The 17,500-nt window shown below is 38.6% G+C and overlaps 1 protein-coding gene across 6 annotated transcripts in view; it reads right to left on the bottom strand.

Annotated features, from left to right (window-relative positions):
* Nucleotides 1-17,500, bottom strand: part of ext1c (exostoses (multiple) 1c) — a 97,650-nt gene that overhangs the window by 4,589 nt on the left and 75,561 nt on the right. For all 6 annotated transcript variants that reach the window (XR_015515895.1, XR_015515896.1, XM_087294382.1 and 3 more), the window contains 5 exon segments: nt 10,389-10,482; nt 3,507-3,614; nt 1,967-2,086; nt 606-738; nt 189-307 (listed from right to left, as the gene is read on the bottom strand). Coding sequence is in view for 4 of the 6 variants with exons in the window: in XM_087294382.1 (XP_087150508.1) it covers nt 189-307; nt 606-738; nt 1,967-2,086; nt 3,507-3,614; nt 10,389-10,482 (574 nt within the window). In the remaining 2 variants the exon portion in view is untranslated.

Below are 17,500 nucleotides of genomic sequence, written 5' to 3'. Positions count from 1 at the left end.
AAAAATGCAATAAATAATAAATACAAAAAAGCTTTAAGGAACTTGCGTAAACAATGACAGCTCATACGCAATTTCCTCAAACATTTGACTGATTGTGTTCAGCATTAATGGAAGCTACACTTATAATTCCAGCAGACTTCTGGGCTGTAGGAAAAGCATGCATGTCTCTGTATGTAAATGAGCCATACCTGTGAGCAGTATTTAGACTTGGAGACGACCTGAAGCAGCTTCATGATTGGCTGAGATTGAGAGACCAGCGGTGAGGTGGCGTGAATTACCGCGGTAAACTCCAGACCAGGACTGATCCCTGAACAGAAGAAAACAGCATAACTGTAGACAATCCTCAATATTAAATGAGCGAAAAGTGGGCGTGGCATGTTATATACTGCAAGCTGATTGGATTTGGTAAAGTAGGCGTTTCAGTCAGAAGTTCGGGAGTTGGGGGGGCGGGGTTAAGTATGTTTTGTTTAGCGTCAAACTAGCAATGTAAGCTAACAAAATCAATATGGTTAGTTTTGATTTTTATATGTACTTGATATGATAACAACCGAATAAAAGTCATGACGTCATGCAGGACAAAAGCAGTGTAAATGAATGCGCCTCACCCAGGTGTAGGTAGTAGAAGGGGTAATGCGCCAGGTGTGTGGAGAACTCGGGCAGCACCAGCAGTCCTCCAGGTAAGGCATTCCACATCAGCTTATTTCTGGAGATGTGTGAGTACACTCTGTCCTTGATGATCTGACACACATTTGTACACATAATAATATATATTAAATTAAATTACCCATGTTATGTTATCAACCTCCACCCTCACCCCAACCCTAAACCTCACAATAATGAAAAATAAGGTAATTATACAGAGGATTATTCATATTATTTAATAAATGACACATTTATTGTATATTAATAACATCTACCCCTAAACCCAGCCCTCACAGTAATGTAAAAACAGTAATTATACAGAGTAATGTTCATATAATATATTAAATTACACAGGTATTATATTTTATTAGCGTTTACCCTATACCCCATCCTTAAAACCTCAACCAAATCCCTCACAGTAATGTAAAAACAGTATTTATACAGAGTAATATTCATATTATTTATCAAATTAAAGATTTTTTTGTATAATATTAATGTCTACTCCTACCCTAAACATGTAAAAACAGTAAATAAAACGAGCATTATTCATGTTACTTATTAAATTATCCATTACTTGTATTATATTAATGTCTACCTCAATCCTAACTCTAAACCCAACCCTTACAGTAATGTAAACAATATGAATTATTGGTGTTCAGAGTCACGCAAATGATGCTGTATTGATGTGAGTATCTGCAGCGGTATCCCTTCTAGATTTTACTGTAAAATATGCACAAACGGTTACATTTTATTAAATAAATCAGATTTTATTTGATCCCAGCTGTTTGTTTTGTCCATATTTGACCTGATATTGCTTCAAAACAACTCAGCATTATATGCATTTGCAGCTGTCGGCCAGCAGAGGGCGCAGTGGCACTATATTTTCCTCAGACACAGGGACTGTACACTAAAATACCAGGTTGATTTAATATTTACAGTGTTATTTAACATTAATAAACATGTAATTTTTTAAAATGTATTATCATTATTTGTTGTAATACATGTACTTTTTATATTTTGTTTTAGATGCTATACTTGTGTTTAACTATTGATATAAATATTAATATTTACACTGTAAAAAGTGCAAAGTTTCTGTATTTGATGTTTTCTGGGTTTATTTACGGTGGTGAATTGCATTATGGGATGTTGATCTCTGCTCTGTCAATGTTTGATGTTGAAAATTCAACTCTACAGTTTAACAAAGTGACTTTTATTGACATTTTAGTGATTTGAAATAATTATAATGATAAATAATAATAATTTATTAAAGAAATATTAATAATATATAAAAAGCAATGATTTTAGACGATTATTATAAATGCACCTCCAGCGTGGTGAGGACGATCTTGTCCACGGAGGAGAAATAAGCATCCCAGAGCGTCTGTGTTTGTTGTCTGAGAGCCAGAACTCTGTCTATTCCCACCGCTCGCACCGTCGACGGCACCTGAACAACACAATAATATCAGTCCCGAATCACAGTCTGTAACAGCACATATAATACTGATAATTTGGGCTCTGCTGCACTCTGCATGAGCTTAATTTAATTTAATTTATTTAATTTTATATTATTTTATTTGAATTTTATTATATTTTATTTTATTCCTTCAAATATTTTATATTATTGTACTTCTTTAATATTATTGTATTTATTAATTTTTTTTAATGTTAAATTCTACTTCAATAGACACATTGCTTGGTATGTACATAAGTCAAAATTTAAGTTAAAATTTAATTTAATTTTATTTTATTTTATTCAGTTATTTATTATTATTTGATTAGTATTTATTGATTTGTATTTTTTTACATTATTGTTTAAACATATTTTATTTATTTTTAATAATTACATTAATTTATTCATTCATTCATTCATAATTTAATTTAATTTAATTTAATTTAATTTAATTTAATTTAATTTAATTTAATTTAATTTAATTTAATTTAATTTAATTTAATTTAATTCAATTTAATTCATTCAGTTATTTAATAATATTTTATTTGTATATATTTAATTTATTTTTACATTATTGTTTAAACATATTTTATTTAATTTTAATAATTACATTCATTAATTCATTCATTCAAGCATTCATTCACAATTTTATTTAATTTATTCATTCAATATTATTGTATTATTATCATTTCATTTGTATTTATTTAATTTATTTTTATTTTATTTTAATGTTAAACATATTGTCTGCTAAATTGCGTATAAGTTGAATTTAATTTAATATTTATTTATTTTTATTAATTCTAATTATTTTATTGTATTTCATTTATTTTTTATTTATTTTAAACATATTTTATTTTATTTAAATTCTATCTAATAAACATTTTCTGTTAAACTGTATAAGTTTAATTGAATTAAATATTTATTTAATTATATTAATTTTGTTTACTTATTTAATTAATATTATTTTATTTGTATTTATTTAATTGATTTATATATATATATATATATATATATATATATATATATATATATATATATATATATATATATATATATATATATATATATATATATATACATACATTATGTTAGAGTTAAATTCTACCATGAAGGGCCTGAAGGGCCATGAAGGGCCTGATCTGGGGTCTGCTGGACTCTATAAATTAAATTGAATTTAATTTTAATTTAATTTTATTCATTCGTTTATTTACTGTTATTTTATTTGAAATTTTTTGATTTTAGAGAACAGAAGTTCTACTTTAATAGATACATTGCTGGGAAACCCTGGAAGGGCCAGCAGATAACATTATAAAGCCCTTATGCTCCATATGATCATATGATATGAGTTGTCATCCACAGGTGTGTGCTGTAATTATGGTCTGTTTCCATGCATCTCTCAGGTGAGCAGCGTTACCTGCAGCAGCAGCCGTTCGTCACCCTCGACAACGGCCTGATTCCACTGGATGACATCAGAGAAGGGAAGCTCCCATCCGTTGCTAAGCAACACCGGGATGCAGGCGGCCTGCGGGACAAAAACCACAGCACAGGTTATAATTAACAGCAATTAAAAACACACACATATACACACACATATACACACACATACAGCGGGCCTGCAGAAAATGATTACAGAAATAATTTTTACTCAAGCATTCATTCATTCATTTATTTTCTTTTCAGATTAGTCCCTTTATTAATCAGCGGTTGCCACAGCGGAATGAACCGCCAACTTATTCAACTTATTAGATTTTCCTCCATATTGTCATGATAGCATCACACAGTTGCTGCATATTTGTCGGCTGCACATCCATGATGCCAATCTCCCGTTCCACCACATCCCAAAGCTGCTCTATTGGATTGAGCTCTGGTGACTGTGGAGGCCATTTGAGTACAGTGAACTCATCGTCATGTTCAAGAAACCAGTCTGAGATGATTGAGCTTTATGACATGCTGCGTTATCCTGCTGGAAGTAGCCATCAGAAGATGGAGACACTGTGCTCATAAAGGGATGGACATGGTCAGCAGCAATACTCAGGTAGGCTGTGGCGTTGATGCTCAATTGGTACTAATGGACCCAAAGAAAATCTCCCCCACACCATTACACCACCACCACCAGCCTGAACCGCTGATACAAGGCAGGATGATCCATGCTTTCATGTTGTTGAGGGCAAATTCTGAGCTGAATGTGTCAGCAGAAATGGAGACTCATCAGAGCAGGCAACGTTTCTCCAATCTTCTATTGTCCAGTTTTGGTGAGTCTGTGTGAATTGTAGCCTCAGTTTCCTGTTCTTAGCTGACAGGAGCGGCACCCGGTGTGCTCTTCTGCTGCTGTAGCCCATCCGCCTCAAGGTTGGACGTGTTGTGTGTTCAGAGATGCTCTTCTGCAGAGCTCGGTTGTAACGAGTGCTTATTTGAGTTACTGTTGCCTTTCTATCAGCTGGAACCAGTCTGGCCATTCTCCTTTGACCTCTGGCATCATCAAGGCATTTGCGCCCACAGAACTGCCGCTCACTGGATATTTCCTCTTTGTCGGAGCATTCTCTGTAAACCCTAGAGATGGTTGTGGGTGAAAATCCCAGTAGATCAGCAGTTACTGAAATACTCAGAGCAGTCGGGCACCAACAACCATGCCACGTTCAAAGTCACTTAAATCCCCTTTGTTGCCCATTCTGATTCTCGCTTTGAACTTCAGCAGATCGTCTTGACCATGTCTACATGTCTAAATGCATTGAGCTGCTGCCATGTGATTGGCTGATTAGAAATTTGCTTTAACGAGCAGTTGGACAGGTGTACCTAATAAAGTGGCCAGTGAGTGTATGTACTGTATAGTAGAAAATACTATTTATGGTTGTTGACAACAGATTTAACCCTAAAATATTGATTTGATGAACCCATTTTTGTATATTACATTCTCAGACATTGTTAAAATGCATCACTGGTGACTAATAGTGTTTTATTAGGCAGAGTTCAGCCGAAATGCACTGAAATACAGACACGGTGCATGTGGCTGTTCCCTTCTGGTGAGGATTTGAGACAGAATCTAGAGCTTGTGATGATGAGAAGGCTGTTTGGATGTGTAAGACGTCTCCAGAGCTCCTCCAGACGCGTCTTCATTTCTCCTGGAAGAGCAGACGCAGCGCTCCATCATTTATTGAAGCTGCTCGCCTTCCCTCTTGTTTACTATTCCAGTCTGATGCTGCTCTACTTTTCCTCCAAGATTCCTTGTTTGCCTTTTTTCTCCATCTTTTCGCCATGCAGCTCATATTCCGCTCTACAGTGAGGCTTTTAATTAAATCACAAGAGAGTATGAAGCTGAGATCAAACACAGACCCTCCAGCAGACACACTTTCATCATAAACAGAGTCAGAGATGCAGAAGACTGCAGCAGGTGATCAGACTGACCGACACAGAGATCAGACTGACCTACACAGGGATTTGATTTATGGACACAGAGATCTCACTGACTGATACAGAGATCAGACTGTCCAACACAGAGATCAGACTGACTAACACAGAAATCAGACAGACCAACACAGAGATCAGATTTAGTCTGTCTGATCTATGTTTAGATTGGACTGTTTTTTTGTTGTTGGTCAGTGTGATCTCTGTGTCAGTCAGTCTGATCTCAGTGTTGGTCAGTCTGATCTCTGTGTCAGTCAGTCTGATTTCTTTGTTGGTCAGTCTGATCTCTATGTCAGTCAGTCTGATCTCTGTGTCGGTCAGTCTGATCTCAGTGTTGGTCATTTTGATCTCTGTGTCAGTCAGTCTGATCTCTGTGTCAGTCCGTCTGATCTCTGTGTCAGTCAGTCTGATCTCTGTATTCACCAGTCTGATTTTGTTGTCAGTCAGTCTGATCTTTGTGTCGGTCAGTCTGATCTCAGTGTTGGTCATTTTGATCTCTGTGTCAGTCAGTCTGATCTCTGTGTCAGTCCGTCTGATCTCTGTGTCAGTCAGTCTGATCTCTGTATCCACCAGTCTGATTTTGTTGTCAGTCAGTCTGATCTTTGTGTTAGACGATTTGATCTCAGCGTCAGTCAGTCTGATCTCTGTTTTGGTCAGTCAGATCTATGTGTCAGTCAATATGATCCCTGTGTCGGTCAATGTGATATTTGTGTCAGTCAGTCTGATCTCTGTGCCAGTCAGTCTGATCTCTTTGTTGGTCAATATGTTCTCAGTGTCAGTCGTTATGATCTCTAATTTGGTCAATCTGAATTCTGTGTTGTCAGTCTGATCTTTGTATTGCCCAGTCTGATTTTGTTGTCAGTTAGTCTGATCTTTGTGTCAGTGAATCTGATTTTGTTGTCAATCAGGCTGATCTGTGTCAGTCAGTCTGATCTATGTGTCGGTCAGTGTGATCTCTGTGTCAGTCAGTCTGATCTCTGTGTCCGTCAAGCTGATCTCTGTATCAGTCAGTCTGACCTCTGTGTTGGTCAATATGTTTTCAGTGTCAGTCATTATGATCTCTGTGTCGGTCAGTCTGATCTCTGTGTCAGTCGGTCTAATCTCTGTATCAGTCAGTCTGACCTCTGTGTTGGTCAATATGTTTTCAGTGTCAGTCATTATGATCTCTGTGTCGGTCAGTCTGATCTCTGTCTCGGTCAGTCTAATCTCTGTATCCACTAGTCTGGTTTTGTTGTCAGTTAGTCTGATCTCTATATTTGCCAGTCTGATTTTTTTTGCCAGTCAGTCCGATCTCTGTGTCAGTGAATCTGATCTCTGTGTCAGTCAGTTTAATCGCTGTTTTAGCCAGTCTGATTTTGTTGTCAGTCAATCAGATCTCTGTGTCAGTCAGTCTGATCTTTGTGTCGGTCAGTGGGATCACTGTGTTGGTCAGTTTGATCTCTGTATCCACCAGTCTGATTTTATTGTCATCAGCCTGATCTTTGTATCCTCCAGATTTTATTTGCATCAGTCTGATCTCTGTGTCAGTCTGTCTGATCTTTGTGTAGGTCAGTCTGATCTTTGTGTCGGTCAGTCTGATCTCTGTGTCGGTCAGTCTGACCTTTGTGTAGGTCAGTCTGATCTTTGTGTTGGTCAGTCTGATCTCTGTGTCGGTCAGTCTGATCTTTGTGTAGGTCAGTCTGATCTTTGTGTAGGTCAGTCTGATCTTTGTGTCGGTCAGTCTGATCTTTGTGTCGGTCAGTCTGATCTCTGCGTCGGTCAGTCTGATCTTTGTGTCGGTCAGTCTGATCTCTGCGTCGGTCAGTCTGATCTCTGTGTCAGTCAGTCTGATCTCTGTGTCAGTCAGTCTGATCTTTGTGTCGGTCAGTCTGATCTTTGTGTTGGTCAGTCTGATCTCTGTATCTGCCAGTCTGATTTTATTGTCATCAGTCTGATCTCTGTGTCAGTAATGTAAATTCATTCAATACAATTTTATGTAAATGGATAATAATCAGAATTTGGCATTATGCAGCGCCAAAACAATCCGCTCCCTTTGATCCAATATAGTCCACCGTCGGCCACCTCTAAATGCCTAACTCTACCCCCACCCAGTCCTGCTCGAACTGCTATTGGAGAGTCTCTGTTCCAGAACTTTCAGCAGAGCAAGTAATTGGCAGTTCTTTCAGTGGCTTTGGCCACGTCTAAAGAAAGAAAGCGATGTGGAGCTCAGACAGGGGTTTATACGGCAGAGCGAGGAGTCAGCGTGAGGCCGATTCACTGCCAAACCCCAACTCTGTGGATTCATCCATTCAGCTTCCGGTGCTTTCACTAAAACCGCCAGCACAGCCTAGAATAAACGCACCGGGGAAGTGTTTCCACTGGCCGGCTCATGTGCTGTTTATGTGGAGAGCAGACTGCTTTCTCACATCTCTAAAGCCTGGCTGAAGCAGAGCTGTATGGATTGAGTTTTCAGTGGGCATGGGATGATAACCCGTTTCACGGTTTACCATGGTTTGGAAAAGTCAAGGTTTTAAAACTGCTAAAATGTTGTGTTATATCTTTCCTATGGTATTTTAAAGGTTTTTATTTATTTATTTATTTAGTTTTATTTAGTTTTTTTTTAGCTCAACAATAAGTATTCCCATCAGAAAAGCAGCCTCCATATTAAAAGCTACTGGTCAGCTCACGATTCAGCAAACATCTGAAAAATATACACCAACATTCAAGCATGCTGTAGAGCTGAACAGTGCAGTGGCTTTACTTTATATCCCTAGAAAAGAAAGATGTCTTTTCAAGTAGTCAACAAATTTACGACCATGCCTACTGTCGCAAGGGGGTGTTAGGGGCCTTAAGAATCTAACCAAGGATCTGAGGCCCGTCTACACTTGTGCGTTTTAGTTTTAAAACGGCGTTTTAGATCAAAACCGATCCGTGTCCACACTAGTGTTTCACCTAGCGTTTCTGAACATATCTCCATCCACACTACGCCACCAAAACCATGTATCAGGTGACCATTCGACCACTCTGGGCATGCCCATTCTAGTATAAAGCTGCAGTCCTATTAGAGTTTGATAATGCGATATTCTGTCATGCGGCGCTGTGAAAAGGGGCAGGATTAAACAAGCCTTTTAGACATTTAAAAAAGCGAGTGATTGCTGCATATTTTAAATTTCTGTCCAGAGAGCTCGTGTTTTGATCCTTGATTGGTCTCACGCAGTCAAGTGATGCGATTTTGCAGGTCAGAGTTCACCAAGCTTGAACTTTGCACTGCAGCAACTTGCAAAACTTGACGCATGACCTTGCATTTCCGGTCTGACGCATTCGTGTGCGTATGAATGGAAGTCTATGGGGAGAAAAGCCCAGTGTGCCCGCAGCTTAAACAGGAAGCATGTGTCTCGCTCTGCATTTGGTTATTGTTAGTCAACAAACGGTGGTTGAACAACGAACGCGATGGCAAAGAAAGCAAGAGAGGTATTTTTGTGGACAGACGATGAGGTCGAGTTGTTACTAAACGTAACAAATGAATAACTGCACAATGGTGCCTAAAACAGACAACAGTGCAAACAGCAAAGAATGTGGAAGAATCCTTGTAGCACACTTATGTGTGTTTTGTTTCAAGAAAACAACCATTCATTTGTCTTGTGTTTTATTTTCATTTGTTTTTATAAATTTTTTCTTCATTTAAATATTTTATTTAATCATATGATCATTAGTCATTAATATAATTATCAATACATCATTTTATTGATCATTAGTTAATGATTTGATTATTATTATCGATTATTATTTGTTATTTTATCATGTTGGGCGAGGCAGTGGCGCAGTAGGTAGTGCTGTCGCCTCACAGCAAGAAGGTCGCTGGGTCACTGGTTCGAACCTCGGCTCAGTTGGCATTTCTGTGTGGAGTTTGCATGTTCTCCCTGCCTTCGCGTGGGTTTCCTCCGGGTGCTCTGGTTTCCCCCACAGTCCAAACACATGCGGTACAGGTGACTTGGGTAGGCTAAATTTTCCGCAGTGTATGAGTGTGTGTATGGATGTTTCCCAGAGATGGGTTGCGGCTGGAAGGGCATCCGCTGTGTAAAAACTGGCTGGATAAGTTGGCGGTTCATTCCGCTGTGACGACCCCAGATTAATAAAGGGACTAAGCTGACAAGAAAATGAATGAATGAATGATTTTATCATGTTTTTATATTTCATTATTAATATTTCAATATAATTATTGCTTCATTATTTTTCCATATTGTTATGATCTTATGACTGTGGGTTCAATCGACACTTGTTTTCATGACTAAGAGATTAGAGAATGTCTCCATTTCGAGATCTGTATTGTGTCTCTGGACAATGTTGTGTAGCAGTAATTTTCCATTGCTGTTGCTTGTGGTTTAATAACACTTGTTGGATATATATATCACGTTCATAATAATGCGTCATGTGGACCTCGTGCCGAGTTGCGTTTTTTTAAAACCCATTCCTGAGCGCTGCGTCAAGCATATTTAGAAGCAAAGAATTTAAAGTTGAATATAAAATATCACATACGTTTTAAGACGTTTCTGAATATTTATATTACTATAGTAGTTAGAAAATCTGGAAATATTTTTTGCATAATGAATAGTAAGATATAATAGCGTTTATTTGACATTGTTTTCCTATTTTTAATGGGTTTGTTATTGTCGTTATTAAATCACGTTCATAATAATGCGTCATGCGGACCTTGTGGTGCGCTACGTCTTTTAAAAACGTATTCCTGAGTGCTGCGTCAAACATGTTTAGAAGCAAAGACGCTTTCAGTGTGAATAAGTCCGTAAAGAGTGTTGAAAAATTTATATATATAAACACAATATATCGTCACTTTCTAAACGTCTTTGCCATCAAACAAAGTACGCAAATGTATAGCGGAGTCTAAAGAGTGTTTTACCTGTAGAGACTCCAGGAAGCGGAAGGATCCCAAACGCCGGCCACGGGGAACCAGACAGAAGGTGGAGTTGTGGAGCAGCTCCTGATAATCAAATCTGCGGGGGACAATGGAGAAACACTGTTAGCATATAATATGACACAGTTTGCAAAAGTTTTACATTTCTTAATGTTTTTGAAAGGCAGCTCTCTGAGATACTTGATTCTGATTGGTCAATAGCAACATTCCAAGCTATGCTATTCCCAGATAACCTCTGATTAAACCAATAACCAGGGCGAAACACCATTTGTTTACTATTTTTGCTCAGAATATTGTAAATAATCTGCAGATTTATGCGGAATTACTTTGTGAGTGTCATAACAAAACAAAAAAAGAAATAAAAAATAATACGTTTTTAACTTGTATATAATGTTCACAATGCAAATCCAATTAGGCCCGCTTATTTGCTAAACAAAGCCTCTTATATGATAAGAAAGTCTCTTATATGATATATCTACTAAAATACGGAGCATATTACTTTACAAACTGTACCGACTGACACATAGATCAGACTGACTGACAGAGATCAGACCGACCAACAGAGCTTAAACTAACCGACACAGAAATCAGTATGAATGAAAGAGATCAAACTGACCGACACAGAGATCAGACCGACTGACACAGAGATCAGACCAACCAATACAGAGATCAGACTGCTAGACACAGAGATCAGACTAATGAGACAGAGATCGGACTGACTGACAGTTTAGACTGACTAACACAGAGATCAGACTAATGATACAGAGATCGAACTGACTGACAAACAGATCAGACTGACTGACAGAGATCAGACTAATAATACAGAGATCGGACTGACTGAAAAACAGATTAGACTGATTGACACAGAGATCAGACTGACTGACACAGAGATCAGACCAACCAATATAGAGATCAGACTGACCAACACAGAGATCAGACTAATGACACAGAGATCAGACTGACTGACAGTTTAGACTGACTGACACAGAGATCAGACTGACTGACACAGAGATCAGACCAACCAATACAGAGATCAGACTGACCGACACAGATATCAGACTAATGACACAAAGATCGAACTGACTGACAAACAGTTTAGACTGACTGACATAGAAATCAGACTGACTGACACAGAGATCAGACTAACCAATAAAGAGATCAGACTGACCAACACAGAGATCAGACTAGTGACACAGAGATCAGACTGACTGACAGTTTAGACTGACTGACACAGAGATCAGACTGACTGACACAGAGATCAGACCAACCAATACAGAGATCAGACTGACCGACACAGAGATCAGACTAATGACACAGAGATCGGACTGACTGACACAGAGATCAGACCAACCAATACAGAGATCAGACTGACCGACACAGAGATCAGACTAATGATACAGAGATCGGACTGACTGACACAGAGATCAGACCAACCAATACAGAGATCTGACTGACCGACACAGAGATCAGACTAATGACACAGAGATCGGACTGACTGACACAGAGATCAGACCAACCAATACAGAGATCAGACTGACCGACACAGAGATAAACGCTTCCTCTCCCAGAAAAAGGGTTTAAAAACTCCACATTTGTTGTGTGATATAATAATGTGTGTGATAAAGTCAAGACTCTAATATTGATTGGTGACGTTCAAACAAGCAATCCCGGTACTGAATCTGGCTGTTTCCTAATCTCCAGTTCCCTCCACTCATTTCCTGTTTGTGCAATCAAAGTGTCAAAGAAGCACATTAAGAAAAGCTACTGGCCGGCGCAGAGAAACGGCTCTGAAAGCACAGTAAAGAGCCTCTTTCAGATGCACAAAGGCTCCGCTCAAACACAGAGGGCAGAAAAGGTTTGATCCAGCATGTCTTGATGCCTGGAGCTGCTGTCTCTGACGACCGTGTGTGTTTTCTGAGAACAGGCTGAGCTCTGTGCACTGTGTGACCGTGTGTAAGAGAGTATAGGTGTGTGTGTGTGTGTGTGTGTGTGTGTATGTGTGTGTGTATGTGTGTGTGTGTGTGTGTGTGTGTATGTGTGTGTGTATGCATGTATGTACATGTAGAGCATATGTACTGTGTGTGTGTGTGTGTGTATATATGCATGTATGTATATGCAAAGCATATGTACTGTGTGTATGTGTGTGTGTGTGTGTGTGTGTGTGTGTGTGTGTGTGTGTGTGTATGCATGAATGTACATGTAAAGCATATGTACTGTGTGTGTGTGTGTGTGTGTGTGTGTGTATGCATGTATGTATATGCAAAGCATATGCTCTGTGTGTGTGTGTGTGTGTGTGTGTGTATGCATGTATGTATATGCAAAGCATATGTACTGTGTGTATGTGTGTGTGTATGTATGCATGAATGTACATGTAAAGCATATGTACTGTGTGTGTGTGTGTGTGTGTGTGTGTGTGTGTGTGTGTGTGTATGTGTGTGTGTATGTGTGTGTGTGTGTGTGTGTGTGTGTATGTGTGTGTGTATGCATGTATGTACATGTAGAGCATATGTACTGTGTGTGTGTGTGTGTGTGTGTGTGTGTGTGTGTGTGTGTGTGTATATATGCATGTATGTATATGCAAAGCATATGTACTGTGTGTATGTGTGTGTGTGTGTGTGTGTGTGTGTGTGTGTGTGTGTGTATGCATGAATGTACATGTAAAGCATATGTACTGTGTGTGTGTGTGTGTGTGTGTGTGTGTGTGTGTGTGTGTGTGTGTATGCATGTATGTATATGCAAAGCATATGCTCTGTGTGTGTGTGTGTGTGTGTGTGTGTATGCATGTATGTATATGCAAAGCATATGTACTGTGTGTATGTGTGTGTGTATGTATGCATGAATGTACATGTAAAGCATATGTACTGTGTGTGTGTGTGTGTGTGTGTGTGTGTAATCTCTGCTTTAAGAGTCTCTTTCTCCAGGGCTGTGTGTGAAACCGTTACTCCACTGAAAGAGCTCAGTGTTCTCCATCATCCAGCAGAACCTAAGAGTAAACAGTCATGTGTATGAAAGCGTCTCTATCTCTATTAGCAGGAGTGTGTGTTTATTCAGTGCAGTAAACACACACACACACACACGCGCACACACACACTGCTAGCAGACGTCTCTCTGTCTATAAAGTATAGTCAGCATTAAGGGCTCATCCGCCAATAACCCAGCGCTCAGTTACAGCTTTATTCCAACACACACTGGTAAAAATATTCTTAAATGAGCAGATTTCCACATTTTGTGAGTGATGTTTGTATTTTTCCTCATTTATTTCTGCTTTTGAGTTGTATTGTGGGATCTTGATCTTTCTTGCAACAACATTTAACCTTGAAAAATTCCAAAAAGTGACTTTTACTGTCATTAATAATAGTGTGCAGTGCTGAATAACCTAGTGAAGCCTTTAATTGTCACTTTAAGCTGAATACTAGTGTATTTGTAGTCTAATATTATGTGCTGTCATCATGGCAAAGAGAAAACAAATCAGTTATTAGAGATGAGATATTAACACTATTATGATTATAAATGTGCTGAAGAAAATCTTCGTTAAACAGAAATTGTAGGATTAATATTTAACAGCAGGGCTACTAATAATTCAGACGTCAGCTGTATGTTCAGCACAGTGTTTTACTGTAGTGTCTGCTTGTTTACTCTGCAGCCATCAGCACTTTTATTCTCTCCGCTCTGACAGGCTTTACTGTTCATAGATGCTCTAATCTGCTCTTCTGTTTACAACCTGTTCACAGAACTGCTGATTATGAGCTGATGTGTGTGCAGTCGCTCTGGCCTCCTGCTGTCTCCCTCTGTGTGTGTGTGTGTGTGTGTGTGTGTGTTCCTGCTCCAGTGTGTTCTAATGAAGCTATTTACTCACAAATAGTGGAACAAATAAATCATTTAACGAGGATTTTTTTCTCTAAGAGCTGATAAACTGCATTCTCCTGCATTTACTGACACCGCGAGTGAAACACAGCCAGTTCTACTGTGTGTGTGTGTGTGTGTGTGTGTGTGTGTGTGTGTCACTAATGACAAACAAAATGACATCAAATATAGTTGGACACAACAGTATTAGAGTAAAATCTTATCCCCAAGCGATGTTGAACAGAGCAAAGATTCTTTTCTCCACAGTATTTTCTATTATATTTGATTTCTAATTATATTTTCCTATTATTATTATTATTATTCATTTATTTATCTTCCTTCAGTTTAGTCCCTTTATTTATCAGGGGTCCCCACAGAGGAATGAACCGCCAACTATTCCAACATATGTTTTACACAGTGGATGCCCTTCTAGCAGCAACCCAGTACTGGGAAACACCCATACACACTTATTCTCTCACACACACACTCACACACTACAGCCAATTTAGTTGATCAGTTCCCCTATAGCACATGTGTTTGGACTGTGGGGGAAACCGGAGCACACTGAGGAAACCCATGCCAACATGGGGAGAACATGCAAACTCCACACAGAAACACCAACTGACCCAGCCGAGGCTTGAACCAGCGACCATCTTGCATCTTCAGTGAATCAATTCTTTTGAATCAATTGACTGAGTGAATGATCCAGTGATTCATTTTTAAGACAGTCTGTTCTTGTTCTTCAGTGAATCTGTACCTTTGAATCAATCGACTGAGTGAATGATTCAGTGATTCACTATTTAACACAGTCACATTTTTTCCTTTAATGAAACAGTGTTTTTGAATCAATAGACTGAGTGAATGATTCAGTGACTCACTATTTCATATAGTCCTATTTTGTTCTTCTGTGATTTAGCATTTTCTAATGAATTGACTGAGATAATGATTCAGTTATCATATAAAACATTATATGAATCTCTATATAAAAATTTTGTTATTTACTGAATCAGCAGTATTAAACGAATCAAGTAATTTAGTGATTCATTGACTCAATTTTAATGTCTCATTTTGTTCTTCAGTGTATAAATGAATCAACTAAGTGAATTATTCAACGACTCGCTAATATAACACAGTAATCTGTTTTGTTCTTCAGTGAATCAGTACTTTTAAATCAATTGACTGAGTAATTGATTCAATGACTCCCTTTTGAAGGCAGTCCTATTTTGATCTTCAGTGAATCAATTCTTTTCAATCAATCGACAGAGTGAATGATTCAATGACTCCCTTTTGAAGGCAGTCCTATTTTGATCTTCAGTGAATCAATTCCTTTGAATCAATCAACAAAGTGAATGATTTAATGACTCCCTATTGAAGAGAGCCCCATTTTGATTGTTAGTGAATCAATTCTTTTGAATAACTTGACTGAGTGAATGATTCAGTGACTCATTTTTAAGACTGTCTGTTCTTGTTCTTCAGTGAATCAGTACCTTTGAATCAATCGACTGAGTGACTGATTCAATGATTCACTATTTAGGACAGTCCAATGTTTGAATGAATCGACTTAGTGAATGATTCCATGATTAAAAATCTTTTGAACGATTTGGACAATTGAAATGACCACTTATCAAAATGTCCAGCCGTCGCCACCTAGTGGAGCAACAGTGTAACTTGCAGAAGCATTTAAATCAACCATCCCTTCCTCCGAAAAACAAAACACAAACAGAAGAATGCAATATCCCGTGGCATGTTTGAATATAACCTGCCTGTGTTTGGGTGTCTCTGCTGTGTTTACTCAGGCAAATGCCACACTCAGTTAACAACAGATGCCTGCAGGTGTGTGTGTGTGTGTGTGTGTGTGTGTTTGTGTGTGTGTGTGTGTGTGTCAGCTGTTTTCTGTGTTGTTATATGACAGACTCTGTGTGTTTGTTTGTGTGTGTGTATGTGCAGTTCTGGTATTCATCATATTGTGTGGATCAAATGTCCCCTCAAGTATAGCAATACCAGTCATTTTTGACCTTGTGGGGACATTTTTTAGTCTCCATGAAGAAAACGTCTCATAAATCAGACAGAATGAAGCATTTTGAAAAGGTTTAGGGGTATATTTGGGGGAAGAGCACAGCACATACCGTCTGTACAGCACGAGTTATGTTTTATACATTAAATTATACATTATGTATATGGAGAGTCCCCATAAATCATGAAAACACAAATATGCATCTGTGTGGTGTGCATGTGTTTGAATGTGTGTTTGTGTGTTTGTGTGTGTGTGTGTTTTGTGTATGTGTTGCGCATTTGTTTGAATGTGTGTCGTGTGTTTGAGTGATGTGTATGTGTGCATGCGTTCAAATGTGTGTGTGTGTGTGTGTGTGTGTGTGTGTGTGTGTGAGCATGTGTAAGTGCTATGTTTGTGCTTATGTGTGATGTGAGTTAGATTTATGTCTGTGTGTTTGTGTGTGTGTGTGTGTGTGTGTGTGTATGTGCGGGTTTGTATGTATGTGTTGAGCATGTGTTTGAATGATATGTGTGTGTGTGTGTGCTGTGTGTGTGTGTGCTGTGGACTTGTTTGTGTCTGTGTGTGAGGCGAGCAATGTGTGTGTGTGTGTGTGTGTTTGTGTTTATGAGCGATGTCTGCATGCATTTGAATGTGTGTGTGTGTGTGTGTGTGTGTGAGCATGTGTAAGTGCTATGTTTGTGCTTATGTGTGTTGTGAGTTAGATTTATGTCTGTGTGTGTGTGTGTGTGTGTGTGTATGTGCGGGTTTGTATGTATGTGTTGAGCATGTGTTCGAATAATGTGTGTGTGTGTGTGTGTGTGTGTGTGTGCTGTGGACTTGTTTGTGTGTGTGTGTGTGTGTGTGTGTGTGAGGCGAGCAATGTGTGTGTGTGTGTGTGTGTGTTTGTGTTTATGAGCGATGTCTGCATGCATTTGAATGTGTGTGTGTGTGTGCGTGCGTGTGTGTGTGTGTGCAGCCACGTGCAGAGACTATCCAAGGGACAGGTTGAGCCCTATGTGTGCACATGCTTGTATGTGTGTGTGTTTGCATGGGTGAGTTTGTGTGTTTGTGAGTGATGTGTGCATGCATTTGAATGTGTGTGTGTGTGTGTGTGTGTGTGTGTGTGTGTGTGTGTGTGTGTGCGCGTGCTGTGTACTTGATTGAATTTGTGTGGGTGTGTGTGTGTGATGTTTGTGTTTTTTTAAGTGATGTATGCATGCATTTGAATGTATGTGTGTGTGTGTGTGTGTGCGTGTGAATG

Source organism: Danio rerio, chromosome 19 (assembly GCF_052040795.2).
Source record: "Danio rerio strain M-AB ecotype USA chromosome 19, GRCz13ab, whole genome shotgun sequence".
In the NCBI taxonomy this organism is placed as follows: Eukaryota; Metazoa; Chordata; class Actinopteri; order Cypriniformes; family Danionidae; genus Danio; species Danio rerio.
Note: the sequence above shows the minus strand (reverse complement) of the source record. Positions and strands in the feature narration are given on the sequence as shown.